The sequence below is a fragment of the Anas acuta genome, chromosome 1 (genome assembly GCF_963932015.1).
Source record: "Anas acuta chromosome 1, bAnaAcu1.1, whole genome shotgun sequence".
Taxonomy (NCBI): Eukaryota; Metazoa; Chordata; class Aves; order Anseriformes; family Anatidae; genus Anas; species Anas acuta.
This window is the reverse complement of record NC_088979.1, coordinates 23,136,704-23,158,276: the sequence shown is the minus strand read 5'-3', so window position 1 is coordinate 23,158,276 and position 21,573 is coordinate 23,136,704. Positions and strand designations below refer to the sequence as shown.

Here is a 21,573-nt window from a genome sequence, read left to right as displayed (position 1 = left end):
ATAATTAATCATTTATTTAAAAGCTCTACTTGATCAGTGTGTTGAAATAAGAAAAATTATTTGGATTTTGGTTGGTTTCACATTAACTGGAAAAAGGACTGGTTATATGTACCATTTATAACAGTATCAATTAATACAGTGGCCTTGGTTCACTGTTAAGCTGATTTTCAACTAGTTCTTGGGTGGCATTCTTGAAGATCTCTATATATGCCCTGTAACAGGCTCCTCTAAAGGACAGTCAAGAGAAAGAGGCACTTTAAGGCAAGGATCCATCTCATGCAAAAACAGACATCTAACTGATGAACCATGTCTTCAAATTGCCTACTTCCACTGACCATAAAGAGTTTGGGAGGGTCTGATTCAGATCCATGTCTACCTTCTTGATATATAAAACTAGCTCCTAACCTTTCAGTCCAGCAACTATTGCCTTCTGTTGTTACCGGATTAAATGCATTCCTAATGTGAATGCATTAGGAATTAGGAATTGCTAGTATTTCTAAAAACAAGGTCTGCCAGTGCTGATTATTCTGCTGTTTCATTAGAGTGTGAGCACGTAATACCGAAGTATTCAGAAAAACCGTAAATTTAAAGATGCACTGTACCAAACAGGCCTCAATCTAAACCAAGACCAATCTGTTGTCTTATCTCTGAGGAGCTGCTGCTATCATAAGAGATCAATATGTTTGTTTGGGTTATTTTCTTTTTGCTTGCTTGTTTGTTTAAGAGCTGAGTGAATGTTGCTTAAGCTCTTTAACTGATTCACAATCTTTTGGACAGAGAATAGCTGTATACGAAATTTCTATGGCTAAGCAGAGTGCTGTATCAAAAAAAAACATTCTTCAAAATGTCAGTGAATTATTGGTTGCTCTCATGATTAAAGAAGACATAGTTTATACAAGCCATACAAGCCCCTATTTAAAGGACATTACAGCATCCAAAATAACATTAAGAACTAGTGTTTGAACTAACAGGAGCATAATTTTGAAGACACAAACAATTTCATCCCCATTAAACCTAAGAGCAGGTTTCCAAGAACAAAAACATCTTTCAAGCAACTATAACCTTACAAAAGCTGATAGGTGAAATGTAATATATTTTACGTTAGAATCTGTCAATAATGTATGCAAAGATACTCAAAAGATACTCAAAATCTTACCTTTTGGATTTAGTGCTTGTTCTTGGTCTGTACTCATGAGATTCATCTTCTATGCCATTCTGTCTTTTATACCAATCAAACAAAGTACGCAGAATAGAGGGCAGACAATATTCTGAAAGTGAGCTCATTGAGCTTATTACCTATGGGGAAAATACAACAGATCAAGCAGTGTTCAATTTTCCCCTACACCTTTTTAAAAGAAGCACAAATTCGATGTTTTGACACTTTCTTTTTTCATCTGTTTTTTTGAAGTTCTAAATCTACAGTCCAATCTATGGAACCTAATATTCTGTATTTTCTGTTTGAAGCATAAGCTGAAATACAGTAATAGTGTCAACAGCATCTTTTCATTGACAGTACTGAAATGCATAATGTATTAAAAGTGTGTATTGCATCTTAAAACACACCAGAAAATGACCTAGTTCTTTAAGGGGCTTATTTTTATTCATTACACAATGTTGATGTGAGTTGGAGGACATTAGAAGGAAAAAAAATGGTGATGAACCAGCAGTACTGTCTCATGGGTTGTATCTGACTGCTGGATGCCCCTCCTGAAGTTCATAATAAATAGAGAAAACCTCTGAAATAATCTTAGCCATCTGAACATGCAAATGAATCATAGTGCTAGGCTTACACACCTGGTAATTTAGACTTCTTTTTTATATATATCAGAAAATATTTACACTTTCCTCTGTATTTGTGTGTACAAATAAGCAAAACATAGTTTTAAATCATTCCTTGAAAGTCCCTGATTACACAGTTGGCATACTGGAAAAGAGTATTACTGCTCACTCGATACAAACTGTATCACCAATTATAGATAGGTTACTGAACAAGTTACTCCTGAACTATGACTTAATGACTTAAACTTCCTATTACAGGAAACCATAAAGCTGCAATACATGAAAAAATCAAAAGCTAGGGTAAAAAAACAACTATATGATTAACCAAGAGGATTATGCCTGTGTTGCAACTGAATGTCCACAGCCACTGCAGCTGTGTACATTCTAAGAAAAGAGAAAACTATTTAAAATATCAATGAATTCCTGATTCGGAGATTTGTGACCACCTCGGGATCATGCAGGGCTTGATCCTGCAAAGTTTCGAGGGCAGGAGCAATGTGCTGAGGTATGTACTTCATGCCAAATACATTGATTATGTCAGTAACTCTGTCAGGTTTACCTTAAACTTAAACTTACCTTTAAGCATTTAACTTAAAACAGCATGTTTGTGCTTGTGGAACAACAGCAGTCTCATGTCCTGTGTAAGACCAAGCTCGTGTTGACTCCTTGACTCCTGGCAAGACCACAAGTGGGAGACTGAGCACCCTACATACCATTCCCAACATCACTGAAGCCTTAACAACTTTTGGGGATGAGTTAGTTCAGATAAATAGCTGAAACTGAATTGAACTAACTTACAATGATGTGGTCTAAAGTTTATGAAACATTTTGAGGATAAAGTGTGACTGTTTTGATCGTGTCTTATGGCCTAAAATTAAATATGGAACATTAGAAAGTGGCATCCACCGCCCCTTCAAAATGAAAGTTTCTATAAAGGCACTGTTTTAGAAAGGCTCTGAAAACCGTCATTTCCAGTATATTTCATTACCTGAAATAAAAACCAAGCTGCTGTAGAAGATGGCATGGAGGCACTAGTTGCAGCAGTGACAGGAGGCCTCTCAGGAAGAATTATTACAGTGGCCCAGGCTGAATTATAACACAGCATTTACGTGTAAGACTCTGGATAAAAACTTAAAAGATGTGAATCTCCTATTGTCAGAACAAACTATTCCCTACCAGCTCAGGATGCTCAGACATTTCAATCACTTTTCTATTGTTTTGAAGAACTTTTTCTGAAGCTGGCACAACAGCAGCTGTTAATTACGAGATGTGGTTACAAAATGGTTTCCTGAGGAAGACTATAAAACCCAGGAACAACAGCAGGGTTTTCTGAGGGAGGCATCTATTTTTAAGATCATAGCAAAGCTTGTAAGGAAAAAGTATATACTTGAAACCTAAATATCTTTCAAGAGATTGCAATATTTAACTGCAACTGGGAAGTTGTTACAGTCAGGTCTTCCTGCACATTCTCTAACACGAGTATCAATGCTCTTCTCTCAACCTCAGCTACTCGATTTCACTCTCCATGAAAAGTCAAAGTGACTCCTGTTAAACCTCCCCAAGCCATGCTTTCTCCCCTGAATTTACGGTGTGTGTCTTTAGCAGGGATAAAAGGTCAATATAACTTTTAAAAAAAATCCTTCTGTCATTGCACTTTTAAGACAGGAAGGAAGGGTGGAATGGGCAAAGACCTGGCTCTCAGGGAACAGGAAGGGAGGGAAGTCTAGCCAGCACGTTGGTTACTCAATCCTTTCATTTATTGGAAGTAAGTCCAGGAGTGAGATGAATTCTTGCTCTGTGCTGCTCCTGAAAGGGAGTGCACAGATGTACAAATATGTCCTTGTTATACAAATGATCGTGTTCTTCCATCATAAATGAACCACCTACTGTATAACTTAAGGATAAGAAATCTGCACAAGTGTGGAGCTGTTTAAAACTTGTGTTCACAGAGCATTAAACATACTTTATGTAAATGCTTAATATTTATTTTGGACTAATAAGTAAAAGTAAATTGAATGAAATCCTGCCCAGATAGTTTGCCACACTTTATATACTTTCATAAAAATCTTGCTATATTGTCAAAATAGAAACATAAGAAATGCTTCCACTAACAGCAGATAAATGATGCTATTTTATATATTTCGTGTATGAATTTCTATGTGGCTTAACAGCAAATACATTCAAAACTGCAGTCAATTTCCAACAGTATCATTGATTTCTTGATTATTTTCATAGACCATATTTGTCAGTGTGTATGTTAAATGTGCATTTGATTGTTATTTTTGTAAGGCAGAAATGCAGTACTTCATTTTTGCATAGTGTTGATTTATTTTTTGCAAAACTATTATTATTACGGTGTCTGCATATTCTGTCTTCAAATTGTTGTGTAGACTCAAAATAATGGACATTTGGAGAGAGGTTTCATATTTTCTATCAATGCTACTGAAAGCAGAATTTGATAGATGTTTTCTTAGCTTTATTTAGGATACCTATAGTTATGCAACAAGGTTTTCCCTTCAATCAAATTTTTTTTACCACCTCATATTTGTCTATAGCAAAACCCCTTTACTAGAAACAATACAGATTTGAGGAAAATAGAAGCTGCAATGAAATTCATGTTCCTTGAAATCAACTGCAAAACAGTAATGGGCCACAGTAAGAATGGGTTTTCATATCCAATACGCGAAATTAAGAAATTAACACAATTCCTATTCCAAATAACCAGGCTTGGGAGGTGAGGGTGGAGAGATGAAGTGCGCTAAGCTGCCATCAAAGCAGCTACATGCTGGAATTCCTATTAGAACCTTGGAGACAAAGCATTTTTTCCTGCAAATGATAGATTTCTAAATAAACAAACTCTTTAATGGAAATATCTGTAAAATGCAACACTAGAAGCAAGTAGTGCAGTTGAGTTTGTGTAGATTTTATTTCATTTACATCTCTGTTCTAAGGATTTTTGGGGGCAGTACTGTAAAGCCAAATACCTCTGGGAATTGTTAGTGATAACTAATGAGTTGGACTCACTGGTTTTCATTTATGAACCCATTTATGCGAGTAACGAGTATATTTTATAGCATAATTTTGCAGATGGGTAATTTCATCGACCTTGCTTATACATTAATTGCTATGATTTTACTCCAGTGTAACTATTTACATGGAAGCCCATTAATTTCCAGTGTGCAACAAGTTCAGTTCTGAATGTGCTACCTATAATTCTGCCTTCAGATTTATTTCTTTACACACTACTTCAACCCAAATCTCTGAACAGGAGCTGAAGGTTGTTCTATGACCCCATCAACAACATTTCTTGTATTTCCTCCATCACCTGTCCTTCTGCAGGTGAAAAAGAACAATGCATAACATGCAGTAAAAACGAAAACACAGAGAGGGCTAACTGCAGTCTAACTGTAGTGATGGTAGTATGATAATTCACTTACTACATTTAATAAATATAATTGTGGATGGGAGTAATTATCACTTTTAGGATGTTAGGGAAAAGGAACACCATCAGTAGTATGTTGCTTGGTGTCTTATTTATTTTTGGCGTTTCTGCATTTTTTGTCATTACATTTTTACTTTACTTTTTTTTTAGCTTGATCTATTTTGATTTTCATCTCCTAAAAGCATATAAAACATTATTTTTTTCTGCTTTCCAACCTGTATTCTCTAACTTACTGCAACTCTAAGAACTGAGTAGTTGTCATTAAAATGAGCACAAACTTTTGTGCAGTTTGTGCTGAAACGCACACAAAAGGCACTTCATGTAGACAGCTTCACATGAGAACTAAGTCTTGCTGTTAAATTTTCACTTCCATGGAAGTGCATGAGTAGGGCCAAAACATTATATTCATGTTGTATTTTTATATGGAAAAATGTCTGCGTGTCGGTCCAAGAATACACAGTGCCTTTTTTCTGCTTCCAGTATTGCCAATTCACAGAACATTTATGTACTATGGTAAGAACAGAAACTACTTTAGTATGGGCTGAGAGAAGACTCATAAAAATGTCTCCTTGGGTGAGGATAAGCCTGTTGGATAATTATGTTTTTTTCCCAGCTTTTGATCTTTTCATGTACTGCGACTTTATGGTTTCCTGTAATAGGAAGTTTAAGTCATAGTTCAGTAGTACTATGTTTATTAACATTTCTGTAATTGATGACACAGAGCATGCTAATGCTGGAGCACTAAGACTCTTTTCCAATAGGCAAGTAGAGGAGTCTAATGAAGAACTTTTAAAACAGGCTGTTAAATATACAGTAAAGATATTTAAAACCATATATAAGAACTATTTATTTTCCAATATATATTTTATTTACACAGATGCACACTTAAAAGAGAAAATACAATCCAGTGTAAGGAATTCAGCTTGTGAGGCTAACAGTGAGATGTTCTGCAAGTCAGGATAAGTAAGATTACATCATACATTGCTCAAGATCCTATTATGAGTTAGAGGTTGGTGATGCAACTGGCAGCCAGACAGAAGCCACAGGACAATACCGTCTGCTTACCAGGAGACACTGATACTACATCCACATAGAAAGAAACAGTGTTGTCTAGCTAGAATCACCCCATCAGCTACGCCTGTGCGCAGTCAGGTCCCTAGGCCCTGGAGCTATAACCACCAGCAGCAGATAACATTCCTAAAATGGTGTTTGAGAACAGCAGAAAAAAAGTCTAGTTCTCTAAGAGCCAGAGATAAAGCTGTTTTGGGAGAATAAACAATGCTCTAAGAACATTTCAAGTGGTTCAGGGGTTTCGGCATTAAACTTCACTCTAATTACTCTGGGTAGGTAAAGCTCCATTCTGCTCATCCTAAATTTTTGCAAGTTTTTTTTTTTTTTCTTGCTGTTTTTTCCCACCTCTGAAGCTAACCTGAAAAAGACAATTTTAAAATCAGGTCATGCCTTACTTTCGCTGCTTTTCAATTTAGAGTTAGAAGATGCAGTTCAGATATTTTAAGTGACTAGTGACCTGTTCACTTCAGTTTCACCTATCAGTTTAATTTGATTTCAATAAAGACAATTTGTTTAAAGCCTTTAGACTTTAAACTCTGATCTGGGAAAATTAGGGTCCTTTGTCAGTGTGTCATTTTTGATGATTTCAAATTGAAAATTAAAATTATTAGACACCACTTGAAAGTTATTAGGCTTGTTGTTGGGGATTCTCCCTCTTTTCCTCCTCCATTTCTGCATTAGAAATTGCAGGAATGTCATGCATGGCCTTTCCTGTGTTTGCTAGATGACTATACATGGTTCCCGGAGAAAATACCAAAACTTTCCATACTTTACCTGGAAGGCAGAAGCAAGGGATTATCAACCTGGTCTTACTTCATTGCATAGAATTTTTAAACATTTGAGTTAATTTAAACAAATAAAACCTGAGTGTTTAGTTTTACGGATAGACTAGAACTTCATTTTTACTACCAGCAAAAATCTGTCTGTTTGTGACAATTTCATAATGCTGACATTGTCATATGCAAAACAGCTTTACAATACCGAGATGTATTGACCTAATAAACTGAGTGAAATATGACAACTAAAGAAAAACACTTTGCTCTATCTTAATGTCTCCAGCTGAACTCTATCAAACCTATGACTTGCAAATTTTTGAATGAATATGAGAGTAGAGTTAACCCAAACTAAAATGTTTTTGACGAGTTTGGCCCATGTTCTTGGAAATGGAGTCATTGGACTGAAACATTTCAGGTTCCATCTTCCACTCAATGGGCATACATCAGTCCCAGGAGCACTCAGACAACTGAAAATGATTGTGTTGTTCAAGAAGAAAACAACGTGAAACCTGAAAATTGAAGCATTGCCAACCTCTCAGGCTGAGGCAGAGAGATAGCCTGAAAATGTCAATCTGGACGGTTTGTTTGGAAAATTTCAAGGAATTGAAACGAAGGTTTTCTAACAGAAAGTCTAAGGCAGTCTCAGGTCTGTAATTTTTCTACCATCTCTCTATACATAGGTTAGACTGCACATGCACAGAAAAATACACAAATGTTATATATAATAAAATCTGCCTTTACTTTTTGTCTGTATTTGTTGGTTCTCCCCCTACTCCCTGCTCCAGCATTCATGCTACAATTGGAAGTACACAATTGCTTCACTTTAGGGAAGCATTCACTATCCTAACTAATTGATCTTGAATTAATTGTTCAATTTTCTATCTATTTACCAGCAACTAGGAGAAGCGTAACTCTTCTAATTCTTCCTTGTAAAGGGCCGCAATTTGCCTAACCATGAATATTTAATCAAATCAAGGCCACCCATTATGTGTTTGTTTAACACGCTGCAGGAACAGTATCACAAGGTTTGCATATGGGTGGCTTAATTTGTTTTTCTTTCCCATTCATATGTGACACTCTTCCCACAGGAAGGGAAAGAAAAATAAAAATATGAAATTAAGGTCATAATACCACAAAAAAAAATTCATTAGGCAGCTAGGGGTACTCACAAAGTAGCTTCCTTTAGGCTACAGTGGCTGGCTTCCCCAGGGGCTGCGGTCAGCAAAAGGAGGCAGGGAGCTCCTGTCTGCAACGCAGCCGTCCTGCTCTTTGCCTCCCGTTCTGAATAGCCCTCTGAGCAGGCTGCCACCCCAAAAGGAACCACAGAACAACCTAGAGAATATCACTTTGTCAAGCTAAAATTACGAAGTGAGCATTTGTGGATGCCAGTGGGGTCTCACAAAGCATCTCTGCTTCTGGCTCAATCTATCTAATGTACCAGAAGACACAATAAATGTGGTTAAATCCATTTCAGGTTCTGAAATCCTACCCAGACCTAGCCCCTCTCCCACAGTTAAGTTAATCGGTGTGGTACCTGCAGCTTACAGCATTAGCCACAGCTGCTTTCAGAGATACGCTGTTGATGTTTCATCTTCAGTTTCCTTCTGCCCAAATTTCTGGCACCACTGACAGTACAGTGGTGCAGGCAGCAATGGCCACAGCACAAAGGTCAGTGGTGGGAGCTGAGGCAGGAATGGTGGAGTAGCAAATAACTTTCTTTTTTATACACACCTTGTGTTTATCCCTCCTCTTTGCTGTGAGTGAGTTTTGGCAACCTTTATGCAACTTCAACTCTTCAACAACTACCTTTATCTCAAAATAGGTTACTTATGTAGGAATTTTTCTGGCTTTTTTTTTTTAAAGGCTGGGATCCACGAGCCTGTTTCAAACACCAGATATCTCAGAAAGATAGAAAGTTTGCCTCAAAACCTCCATCAGAGGAAACAGCCAGGAAATAACGCATGACTAATATGCTGCGGAAACCAAGAAGTTCTATGGCAAAAATACCGAGTTTGGAAAAAATGGAAAATACTCCTAACTTAAAACAAGAATGTTTAAGCAAAGCACTCGTTCTGCTAAAGCACACTGACAGATTTTGCTTTTGTAGTGTGCTCTGACATTATTATAAGGACACTAGGCTGTTTTCCAAGTATTATCATAGCCTGAGGAATGGAAACAATATCATTTCAAGTGTCTTACTTGATCAAACTGGGGGTCTTCTCCTCGTTGCAGAGATTTGGTCAGTGGCTTTTCCTAAAATAAAATATATTAAACACGTATTACTTAAGATCAATACTATAATACATTCTACCAATTCTACTATTGTTTTTCTGTTAGATTTTTACTCATATAATTTCCCTTGTGATCTGTTTCATGCCGGAGATATTGTTTCATGTGCAAAAAAGACCTGGGCACACATTATGCTGATACCAACAAAGCGTCTTTAGTGACTTTCAAAGAAAGGAACTAATTAGCCATTTATTACACCTGAGTGACTTGGTGACCACAGACTGACAACTATAAATTATGTCAAAATCATAAAAAGCACCCAGCATTTTCTCTAGCATGTAACCAAGGAGCTGTACAGGATGAACCTTCTTGTTTCTGCTTGGCAATGCAAAGATGGTCACACATATTCCACACCACTGCATGTACTGAAAGAAAGGTGATTTGAGAGCAATCAGATACCAGAGGATTCATTTTAAATGATGATAACTGTGGAAAGAGTGGCTATATTACATAAAAAAATAAACAAATGCCCCATAAGCATTGATTTAATTCGTCTCACAATTAATCTGTTAATTAGTGACAGAAACAGAAATGGAAGCAGATTTTCAGGATGCATTCTCAGAGTACCTGGGGAGGTCAAAGAGAACTGCACAGCTCAGAAGCAGCCCCCGTGTGTGAGCACCCAGTTACCTTTATGGCATTTTTGCCAAGCAGGCTCCGTTACTGAGGCATGTATAAATATATAGCTTGGTACTCTGGATACATGCAACAGTATACAAAACATGAATCTCCTGAACCACAATGAAAATAAGCAATACGTGAAGGCAGATGTCAGTCTTGAAAAATACATCCACCCTTGCCCTCAGTTCTGCACTGATTATACTGCTTCTGGTGTCTGAGACGTGCCAGCTCCTTATTCTCATTCTTCTGTAAATCATGACTTTTTCCTCTTCTACAGCCACAAGATTTAGGCTCTCCCACCAGCTCAGCATGAGATTTTCTGTTCAGCTTTAAGCAAATTATCACACTCATCAGCATCTGTTAAGGTATTCCTCTGCAGAAGAGGACCTAGGAGTCCTGGTAGGCACCGAGTTGAATGTGAACCAGCACTGTGACCTTGCTGCTAAGAAGATTAACAATACTCTTGGCTGTTTTAGACCAGCAGGTAAAGAGAGGTGATCTTTCTGCTCTACTCAGCATTGTTGAGTCCACACCTGGAGTGCTGAGTTCAGCTCTGGGCCCTCCAGTACAAGGGAGGCCTGGGCACACTGGAGGGAGTCCAATGGAGGGCCACCAAGATGGTGAAGGGGCTGGAGCATCTTTGCTGTGAGCAGAGGCTGGGAGAGCTGGGGCTGCTCAGCCTGGAGAAGAGGAGGCTCAGGGGGATCTCCTCCGTGTCCCTAAAACCCTGAGAGGAGGGTGCAGAGAGGCCGGAGCCAGGCTCTGCTCAGTGGTGCCCAGTGCCAGGACAGGAGGCCATGGGCACAGCCGGGCACCCAGGAGGCTCCCTCTGAGCACCAGGCAGCACTGCTGTGCTGGGCGGGTGACGGAGCCCTGGCACAGGCTGCCCAGAGAGGCTGTGGGGTCTCCTCCTTGGGGAGCTCCAAAAGCCGCCTGGACGTGGGCCTGGGCAGCCTGCTCTGGGTGTCCCTGCTTGGGCAGGAGAGGTCCCTCCCAACCAACCATTTTATGAAATACCATCACTGCCAGGGGATGTGAGATGCAAAACAAGGCAAACTGTAAAGTTTCTCAGATAATGGAATGGAAAGACTTGAGGCAGTCCAAAAGATTTCTATTATTTAATGTTGCTCTTTGGAGAAAATGTTGTCTAGTGTAGTCTGCTGACTGATTTTGAAATTAATTATGCTGATACACTTAATGCCAGCTGGCAAGGAGGCTGGCTGCAGGGTGACTGCAGTATCCCCTGACTACTTACCAAATAGAAAAATCAACAACATTTTTTCTACTGAGTCACTGATTTATCCAGGACAGTCATCAATATCTTTCATTGTTGTCTCTAATGTATAAAGTAATTTCTTCAGGCTACATTAATGGCACAACACCTGGTAATTAGAACTCTATGATGGATTATTGGTAATGAACAGACAGGCAAATCTCATAGCCCAGTAACAGACACATGAAACCAGTCCACTGTCCTCCCCCTCAATCAAGTAACTCAGTGCTACTCTACTGAGGTCTGTCTCATGGGTGGATAATACTTCTTTTGTCCACTGCTCACTGAAATGGAAAGTAGATCATCTGTCAAAATGATTGTTCAGATTATTTAAAAGGAAAAATGTTCTTAAGCTTTCATGGGTCCTGTACCAACCAATGTCTGGAGAATTGTTGCAGTTTAGGGAAGACTGTAACTTTTTTTCCTTCTCAATTTCTAGTTTTCTGATTCTGTTACAGAAGTCCTATGTTACTGCAGAGAAGTTTCCTAATGCCTGTTGCAATAGCTTCTAGACTTTGGCATCCAGAAGCTCTGTGTTACGCTGCCTGATGCTGCAATGCTTGGCTTGCAAAGCAGAATCTAAAATCCTGCAGAAACACTTTCAGTGTTTCAGGCAGAAATGAAGTGTGGGATTCCTCATTACATGCTTGTTTGTAAGGTGGCCACAGTTCAAAAATACAAAACCTGCCCTGGGAAGCTACGTCTGGAGCTGCAATCCTGAAAATGTCCTAGTCATCTGCTGCCTGAAGCACAGGCAAATCACAGATACTTCAGTTCCCCAGGGTGGTGCCTCTCAGTTTGTGAAGAACTGTCCTTTTAAGAAAGGCAACATAACTCAGTTCTTGCTCTCCTACAGGCCACTACACCAAGGCTTCCTGAACTGTGGCACATTCACCCGAAGGAACAGCTCCCAGGCTGTGCAACAGACTTGGTAGCAGCAGAAGGCAGCCCTGGGATGGAGATGGGGCAAGGACACCCAATAGGAAGCCAAGAATGGTTCTGCTGCTCTAACTTCCCAACATCTCCGGTGTAAGGCTTTTTCTACCCTTCATCCCATCCTGCTGTTCTTGTCCCTTCCCCTTTCTTCATGCTCTTGCCAGGCAGCTGCTGCTGCAGCTGTCTCTGCCTCTTCCTCATCCCTGCTCGGGGACCCAGCTGGCCCCGCGCTGACCGCACGAAGCCGCGAGCACCACTGTCCTAGCATTCAATACCAGCAGGCAGGAAGGGTATTTCTTGCTATCTGGAACAGCCTTCCTGCTCAGCCTTACCTCAACTACGTGCAGGTGCTTCAAGTGTCCTTTGAAAACAGCTTTTTTTTTTTCTATGCAGTATGCCTCTTCTTCTCATCTGCTGTAAACAACTTGTAATCCCCTTACAAATCCTACCACTTCATTTTACGCAGTGTTTTCATCATCACTTCTGTTCCAGTTACTATGTAAAATACTTTTATAATTCACGGTAGACATTTTCATTTTATACCAAAGCTTCAAGGCCAGCAAAGACATGGTTAAGAAGCTTAATAAAGTGAAATTGCCTATGAGTAAACGTTTCCACAGCACTCTATTTACCCTGGAGATGCACTTACTTAAAAGTTTTTAAAAAATCCTGAAAATGTTTTCCAGCCTCAAGGCACTATTTTATTTTTATTTATTTTCTTGCCCACCCAATTCACAAATGGCAAAGAGGCCCTTTTATATGGTGAGTTGACTCTGAGTCTCAGTAGCTGTAATACATCCTACAGAAATGTCTTCCAGATCTGGGATGAATAGGTAGGCTGAATTTGGAGCCAAAGCCTACAACCACAAAATATGAATAAAGAAAGTTTTGATTAATCTGAAAGAAACTATAGCTTTCCAGGCTATAAAAAACATCAGAAAAATCAGAAGAATGGAGTTTCAATAACAACATTCCCACTTTTAATCACTAAATTAAACATCCTTATTTCTTGTTTGATGTGCTGCCTTCAATTGTACACTCTGTATTTGCTCACACTGGCAACTCCCGTGATAAGAACGGGCATCAGAGATAAGAAGCAAAGATCAGCAAAGACATTTTTTTCCTTTAATATTTGAAAACATATTTTTTCAATAAATAGTATCTGAACTTTCTGCATCAACAATGCTTGCAGAACAAAACACTCACCTAAAAACGAGGTTCTTTCTCTACCTCATTGCTACAACATTATTAGAATCTAATAAAACAGAATATGTTGAATATGCAATGGCAAATTATATTTTATTATATTTGCAGACATTAAATATAATAGTTCTTATTAATCTAAAAAGTAACATGTCAGTCAACCCCCCTATTCACACAGTCACACTAAAACATTTCTCCACAGGTGTCAGCTACTTGTAATGGTTCATACATTAATGCTTTTTCAGGGATGCTACACAAATATAATTGGGTACATTTACACAGGAATAGCTTTTTCTGGGCCACCTGTCACAGAACTGAATGTTCAGGGAAACATGAAAACAAAATGATGTTGTAGTGTCTATTAACCTTTACTATGTCTCTGTGTTATAATGACTTATAATGCCACTTCAAGTTATTTCTAACCTCAGCAACCATTAGGCACATTATTCCTACTGAAGTATAACTGTGTATTGCATTACTGACTGATAAAACTCATCCATACTCCACTCTGCTGGGATGGAAGAGTTAACAAAAGGAAACTGCAGAAGATTGGACCTTTAGTTGTAAAATGGAGTAGACATAGACCACATCCCACAACTATAGCTAGTATATATATAACATACATGTAAGCACTATCTTAAGTACCAAAGAAAAAAAAACACAACCCAAGCATAATTGTTTTCTGCTTATGATGAATGATCACAAAAGCCTTGACAGAAACTGCGCATCCTTGTCATATATTGTTTTCGGCAAGAAAGGCCGGTGGCCAGCATCTCATAGACAAAGGTCTGCTCCAAGCGGAGCCGGATCAAACACGCCAAATTTGTCATTTTGCCATTGGTTGTTTTGTACATACAAAGATCAGAAAACATATCGCTGTCAATCTCGTGCTCAGGTGGCTTGTAAACTATTCTCTGGATCACACAGGGGGAAAATGCCATGGTGTCAGCTTGCCTCTGCAGGCTGGACACGCAAACCATCATCCCACAGAGGAGCACCTACCCTCTGGACAGAGCTGTGACAGGGCTGAGCTGACCTCCCAGCCAGCTGCCTCTAAAGGGGAGTTTTGTTTGTCTGGTCCCTGCCCGTGTTTCTGGTGGCGTGCTCCTGCCTCCTCCCTCGTCTGCTTACTGCTGAGCCTCCTCTGAGCAATGTCACGCAGATGAATGTGAGGCTTTTCCTCCTGTTTTGCCCTCTCAAAAATGCATAGAGCAGTCTACGATCCCTTAAATTAAGCTGTTGAACTGAAAATAGCTCTAAATTTCACTTGAAAGAATTTCATCTCTAATTTTACCTTTTTACTATTTGGAAAACCCTCCGGCCCTAGGAGCCTAGTTAATTTATACCTAAGCAATTAAGAGAGGCAAGCTTTTTGACTCAAAATCTGTTTACTCTGATAGTCTCCCAAATGTCACCCACCTGGAGCTCCCACCAAACAGACAATTAGTGTCCTGTGTTTTCACAAGGGTTCTCTGCACGTCAGCAGGTCATCGTGCGTAAAAATACAAATTGCCAGTTCAGTGGATGACACCAGAATCTCTGATTTCCCTTGTTGCTCTGCTCAGCATTAATTACCTACCAGATACTTCTTGTAAGAGGCTGTGCCAGTGATTGTGATACACAGACAGTGAAATAAACATTATGGGGTACTTCCTTTATCAACCTTTGAAATCCTAGGCATACACCAAAAGCAAATTCTAAACACGAACTTAATCAAAAAAGAATGGTAATACAGTCAAGAAAACACCATAACTCTGCATAAAACTGTATTATGGATGCTGAAAATGTAAAAGAAAACACTGATGAATTTTATGTAACTTTTGAAGATTAAGTACAAAAGCAATGCTAAGTATACTTGGTATTTCATATGGAGAAAAACTGTATTTCAAGCGGCTATTGCCACTAATATATGCAAAAGTATTACATATCTCCTCAAAATTTTGTTTTAGCAATGTCAGGTGAAAAACAATTATTTTTAGAAATTACACAAAAATAATGAAAGGTGCATGAAGACAGGCTCAGAATTAGTCATGAAGCCAGCCTGAGTAATTTCTTCATGCAACTGCTCTTTTCTTTGTAACAGCTCTTCTGTTTTGTTCACATGGAAAAGGCTGTGCCCACTACCTACTCACTGCTGAAGACAAAAACGTGTAAGGAAACTTCAGTTCAGTTACTAGCACTGTAACTTTCCCCAAATAATATGGAACTTTAAAAAAATAAAAAAGGGGGGTTTTCCCTTTCACTTATCTTGCTCAAACAACTCAAGAGCACTGACATTCTTACCTGATCAGTAAAAAATATCCCAGACATGCCCTCAACTCAGTGTTGATAATAAAGGGTCACTAACTTTAAATAGAGGTTAAGTGCTGTTACAGGTACATTCAGGTAACTGAAAAAAAACACACTCAAACCCAAAAACCACCAACAAAACCAAACTAACCTACTGCTGCCAGCATTTGTATTTTCTCTAATATTTTTCTGTTGCTAAGTAAGATGCTTTCTTGTACATAGGAAGAAAAAGTATCCTCTTAAAAGGTATTTTGAGCCCCAATACACTGATGACTACCAATGGACTAGTTCTGAAAGAAATACTTTAAATGCATACCTATTTTTATTAGGAAAATTTAAAAGACTGCAAATGATGACTTCATTGAAATTTGAGCTAACCTCTAGCACAGTCAAGAAACAGTTTTATTGCCTGCTTATTTTAAGAGTTTTGTGTGAAGAGGAATGCTTTTTTAAAATTGTAACTTAGTGAACCCGTGATCACATCAAAATCCTCTACCTGAACACCTGCAAGTTGTAAAACCTGGGCTAATATCATAATACTTTCCCTTGTTTTTCTTTGATTTTAGTTACTCCACCTACCACAGTGATCTATACTCCTAAAACAGTTATCAGCTTAACTGATGTTTGATTGACGATTTGAATATACAAAAACCAACCAACCAAGCAGAAAAACATTCAGTCCTTGCTAAACTAACTAAATGATAGTCATGAAATGAGAAAGGCCTGGTATAGGAAGCAGCAGTAGTGAACTGTTGGGGAGCTGGAAAACATGAAGCTATTACATCTCAAAGCCTGACTACAGCAAGACACCAATCCCTGTATGATGCATTTTCTTCAAGGTAAGCCAGATATACAGTAATTATTTCTCAAAAGCTATCAAAATAAATGCAGATTTCCACCGTTCAGTCAACATGAAGCCACGAAGAAGGCCTTCTGCAGACATACTCAAAAAAAAAAAAGATATTTTATAAGGCTTCAATCAAGAGTGGCTCATGAAATGAAGAATGAGACTCTGAGATCTTTTGCCTCTGAGCCCTTGGGACTGGATGCTCTGAAAATTGAACGTGATGTTCTGGAAAATGGAAGTGATGCTCTGAAAAATCATTTGATATGGGAATTCGTAAGTAACTTATTTTTCACACACTAAGAACAACATAATACAGAGATCTGGACTTTCAGATCCACTATAAGACCTTTGCAACAAAATTTTATTCAGTGTTCTGTTTCAGCTCTTTACCAAGGTGGCTAGGCACTCTTCCTCAGCCAATATATGTATTTTTAAAAAATCAGATGGATGTATATAATAATCACTTTTATAAAATGGAGGTTGGTTGGACAGCAGACGTGTGACACAGAAACACTGAAAGATCCAGTGGAAAAGTAAATAGATCTAGAAGACAAAGTCACTGCAGTCAAAAGCATGTAACTTGAGCAGTACTGTTCCCTCCCTTCTATCTTTGACATTACTTCTGAGAGCTGGCTAAGAAGGTGAGAGGATGCTCTTCCCTGAGCTTGCACCCAGTCATTTGATACATCTTTATTCCTTAAGCAGAGAAATTAACCCATATGTGAAGAGTTTTACCCCATCTGATTTATGATGAGCAAAGTTATTTCTGCTACGCAAGAACACTGTAGACAAATATGAGAAGCTTTGTGTGTATGTTTTTTTTTCCCCCCTATGCTGAATGGTGGATGTGCATCTTCTCTGTTGAGCTCATCACATTCTAATTAGCACAAATGTGCCGTCCTCACCTTCAGGCACATCTACTGCCAACAAGGAGAGCAAAGATACAGGGAATTGGGTGATCTCTATGTTCCAAGCAGTGGGCAAGCCTCCTTCTTATATTTGTGAGCCTTGGAAATGAAAACTGGATTTGAACTAGACCTCTCCTAGAATGTAAAACAGTAACATGCAGAATGCTGGGCTGGATGCAGACATCCAGAGTATCCTCCTAACAGCTAATCCAGATAGAGCAGGTCCAGAAGGGCCACAAAAATTACAAGAGGGCTGGAGCACCGCTGCTATGAAGGAAGGTTGAGAGTGTTGTGGTTGTTCAGTCTAGAGATGAGACAGCTCTGGGCCATCTTACTGCAGCCTTTCAGTGTACAAAGGTGACTTACAATAAGGAGAAAGACTTTTTACCTGTAGTGACGGGACAAGGGGCAGCAGACCAGCTACAAGGCTGTTCTGAGATGACTGTAATATACCTACCACTTTCTGGACAGTGGCAATAACCAATATCCTTAAATGATACAAAAACGTGCTTAGGGGCATATGGCAGGTTCTCTGCTATAATTGCAAGCATCAGCCAACACGTGGTACAGTGTGACAGCCCCAGTGACCTTGGATTGAATCTCTGTCTTCCAACATTAAATCCTCTTAGCGATCTGAACCATCACATGCACCACTGACTATCCTCCAACTATATCCGTGCACAAGCGAGGCCCAGGGACAGTGAGCATCCTGGAAAGGTCTGCAGTTGGAAAGAGATCTGAAGCCTCTAACATTACTTTGCCCTTGTGCCCAGCTGTGGAAACTCAGAGAAAACTCCTGTTGATATTGCCTGGCTCTAAAATGTACGGGTGTTTTCACGGACCTGTATATCACTGCAAATGCACATTCCAATGGCTATACAAAAATGTGTCCTTTTCCTTCCTGTTTGCTAAAATGATATGAACTTTCCTCCCAGTCTCATATGGCAGCTGGAATCTGACCCCTCTCTCCATTCTCCTGAACTCACTTGATTACTTACTAACCCCTACATTTGTCTCTTCCTCTAATTCTTTCCCCAGCTGTCCTTCACATGCTTTGTCTCAATTCCTGTGTTTTAATTTTACAGCATGTCCTTCCAAACTACAGAGACGATATCTCGTCTGAGGTCACTGCTTCAATCATACAAACCTTTCCAGGTCTTTCAGAGAGGTAACTGTCCAGAGGTTCAAGACCCTAGGACTACTGCTCTACACTGTTCAGTGCTGGGCTTCTGCTACAGGTCTCAGCCTGCAATATGCATCAAGATAAATAGAGGGGCATATTTTTTCCTGAGGTGATGAGTGAAAGAGTAAGAAAAAGCCCTTTACGATATTGGTTTTGTCTTTGCTATAGATGATCCCTATCTTCAGTATAATAGCTTCATTCCTCTATACTTTTCTGCTTTTACATCTTTTGGGTAAATGGGAAGAACCTGCTGGTTTCATAGATAATACCTCCTGGGTTCAGGTGCCTCTCTCTTCTGGAGGAAAGGGCAAGCTGATTTGGCTCAGCTTGCACTTCATTATCACTGGCAGAGCTTCAGTGTGTAAAGGAGAGTTTGGGAAGACCATACTGTACTTCAAAAGCCACTGAAGTTCCAAGAAAATTCAATCAGTGAAGAAGGGAAGAGGGATGATGAGACCATGGTTATGCTGAGAGGATTTCTTGAAACATAAGTTAGCTGCTGGAAAGGCTGAGTAAAGAGAAACAAACCCAAGGGGACCACCCACACAAAACAACAAACTTAGTACTTTGACATGTCTGGAAATTGAATAAAATACTGAGACCAACTGTTAGTCTAAAAAAAATGACCTGTGATACAGTCAGCCAATGACCTGCAGCTAAGAAACCCTGCTGAGCTGACAGCTGCTGGGAGCAATAGTAGATAGGGCATCCTCCTGAGGATGGTGACTGACAGACATAGATCTGCTCCGTTCAACAAGCCTCTTAATGAATCCACCGTAACAGATCTTAGTGCTCCTTGCAATAAAGGGATGCAGGCTATATGTTGGCTAGTTAAAGTAAGATGATGTGTAGGCGCTTTGACTTTATTATGAACTGGAGAGAGGTCAGCACAATACAATAAAGTAAGGCAGAATTTCTAAAGAATTGTCTTAAGTTCTTCACAGACAATTATTGAAAGAATAGATAATTACTCTTAATGTCCTGTGCATTATTTGTCACAACTGGATCTAAAACAACGAATCCACTAATAGTTATTAAGACAAATTCTAAATAGGGAATTCAGTAGAAAAAAGAGTTATGATAAATACACAATTATGACATTGTATTATGAACTATGAACTTGTCAGGGTTGGGGTGGACTTCCCTTGTATGTTTTACAGAATTGTGAGTACTACAAACTGTAGTGGAATAAGATAATTCAATTAATTATGAGTGACAGAATCCTAAAGTGACACACAATGACACAGAGGTGAATAGGGCTGGATGACAATAGGAATCTGTCATGTTTGTAGTACCATTTACAAGGTCCTAAGGGGGATACTTAGAAGTGCAAAGAGAACAGCATTTTCAACATATACCTGCAAAAGGTTATTCATATAGAGTTGTCTTCTTTTCAATTTATCTAGGCACACGCATACTGAGTGAATGGCCAGAAGCAGTTTGCCTTGCCTCTTTTCCACAAAATTATTTGTTCATGATAGTAACTCCTGCCTATGTACTATGGATCCCATACATCTGTGTTGGCCAAACTATTCATGAGGGTTTCAAATGTAAAAAATGCGTAATGCTAATGTGTCTCATCATTAATGAGCACAAAGGAGTCATGCCTCATGTGATGCAGCTGGAATTTTAGTCCATGTAAAACAGAAAATTCTACATTAGAGCTACGTGCCAAATTTGCTTGATATTATTATAGCCTACTTAAGTCTTACTAGTTATCACCATCCCGTCCTCAAAAACTTTAAAACCTTTTACTTCATTTTCTGCAAAATCAGTCCTTAGCATATTTCTTCTGCAATGCCTAGAGACAGCTAAGCCTAGATTAAAGCTAATCAGACAGCCATGACACTATACATGTTGGCTGGTCAACCTTTGCATAAAGCCAACCAACTTTTTATATCTTTCCAAAATTACTTGCATTTTTCTTACCCTTTTGAAGTCTTTCTAACCACCTGCTTGACTGTTATCACCAGCCCTGTTTTGATATAGGTCTATATTTTAATGTCTTTGAGCTTCTAGTGAAACGGAAGTAATAAATACACTTGCATCAACCACAGTGCTGCCTTCATTATTTTTTTTTTCCAAAGGCCAGATAAACCTAGCTAATAAAAGGAGAAGGTTTTTGGCAGAATACATGCATATGTTGATAGTCCTAACCCTGTAATAAATAAATTCTGTTCTTCAGTTCAGTAATCAGACAGAGAGTTCCTGAATTTAGACAAGCTCAGTAAAAGAAGATGCTTGCAGGAGAAAAGCATAATGAAAGTTTACCAACAGCTAAATTAACCATTAACCACTGTCAATGCCTGTAGCTCACTATGTTTTATCAATGCCTACAGCTGTGTGTAAGTAATGCTGAAAGCCGTATTTAAAGATTAGCCTGATCAGTATGCACAGGATGAATTATTACCCTAAGTGATAATCAACACTCCTAAAAAGGAAACTATTTTCTCTGTTGGTTTCTTTTTTTCTTACAGCATTATGATACGTAAACACATTTTATCATTGGAACCGGCAAAAATATTTCCTAGGTTTCTTTATTTTTGCTTCATTATAAGGTCACCACTGCTCGCAAAAAAACTATGGCACTAAAATATCGAATTGTGTTTGTAAATGAAGCAATGCAAAAAAGATTTATAATATGAACTGATAAAAATGTAAATGCAAATGCAGTCAGCTGTGAAGAATGGTCTACAGAAATAAGGATTAATATTTGTTATAAAAAAATATTTACAGAAAAGTATTGGGATTATTAAAGGTTATCAAGAAGACTTTCATTTCATTGCTTTGAATTTAATTGTATAAACTGGAAAATCCCTTTTAATTAATTCTGCTGTCAGATACCTTTAACTTGGACTAATATAACTTGACAATCTGGGTATAGTAGTTTAACCATTAAAAATTAGTGACATACTTGTGAACTTAGAGTAATTACTGAAATGTTTGTTTTATTTCA

General features: G+C 38.7%; 1 protein-coding gene across 12 annotated transcripts in view; it reads right to left on the bottom strand.

The window, feature by feature from the left end:
- Nucleotides 1-21,573, bottom strand: part of FRY (FRY microtubule binding protein) — a 233,281-nt gene that overhangs the window by 108,808 nt on the left and 102,900 nt on the right. For all 12 annotated transcript variants that reach the window (XM_068672761.1, XM_068672771.1, XM_068672785.1 and 9 more), the window contains 2 exons: nucleotides 9,268-9,321; nucleotides 1,157-1,296 (listed from right to left, as the gene is read on the bottom strand). In XM_068672761.1, the coding sequence (XP_068528862.1) occupies nucleotides 1,157-1,296; nucleotides 9,268-9,321 (194 nt within the window). The remainder of the gene's footprint in view (nucleotides 1-1,156; nucleotides 1,297-9,267; nucleotides 9,322-21,573) is intronic.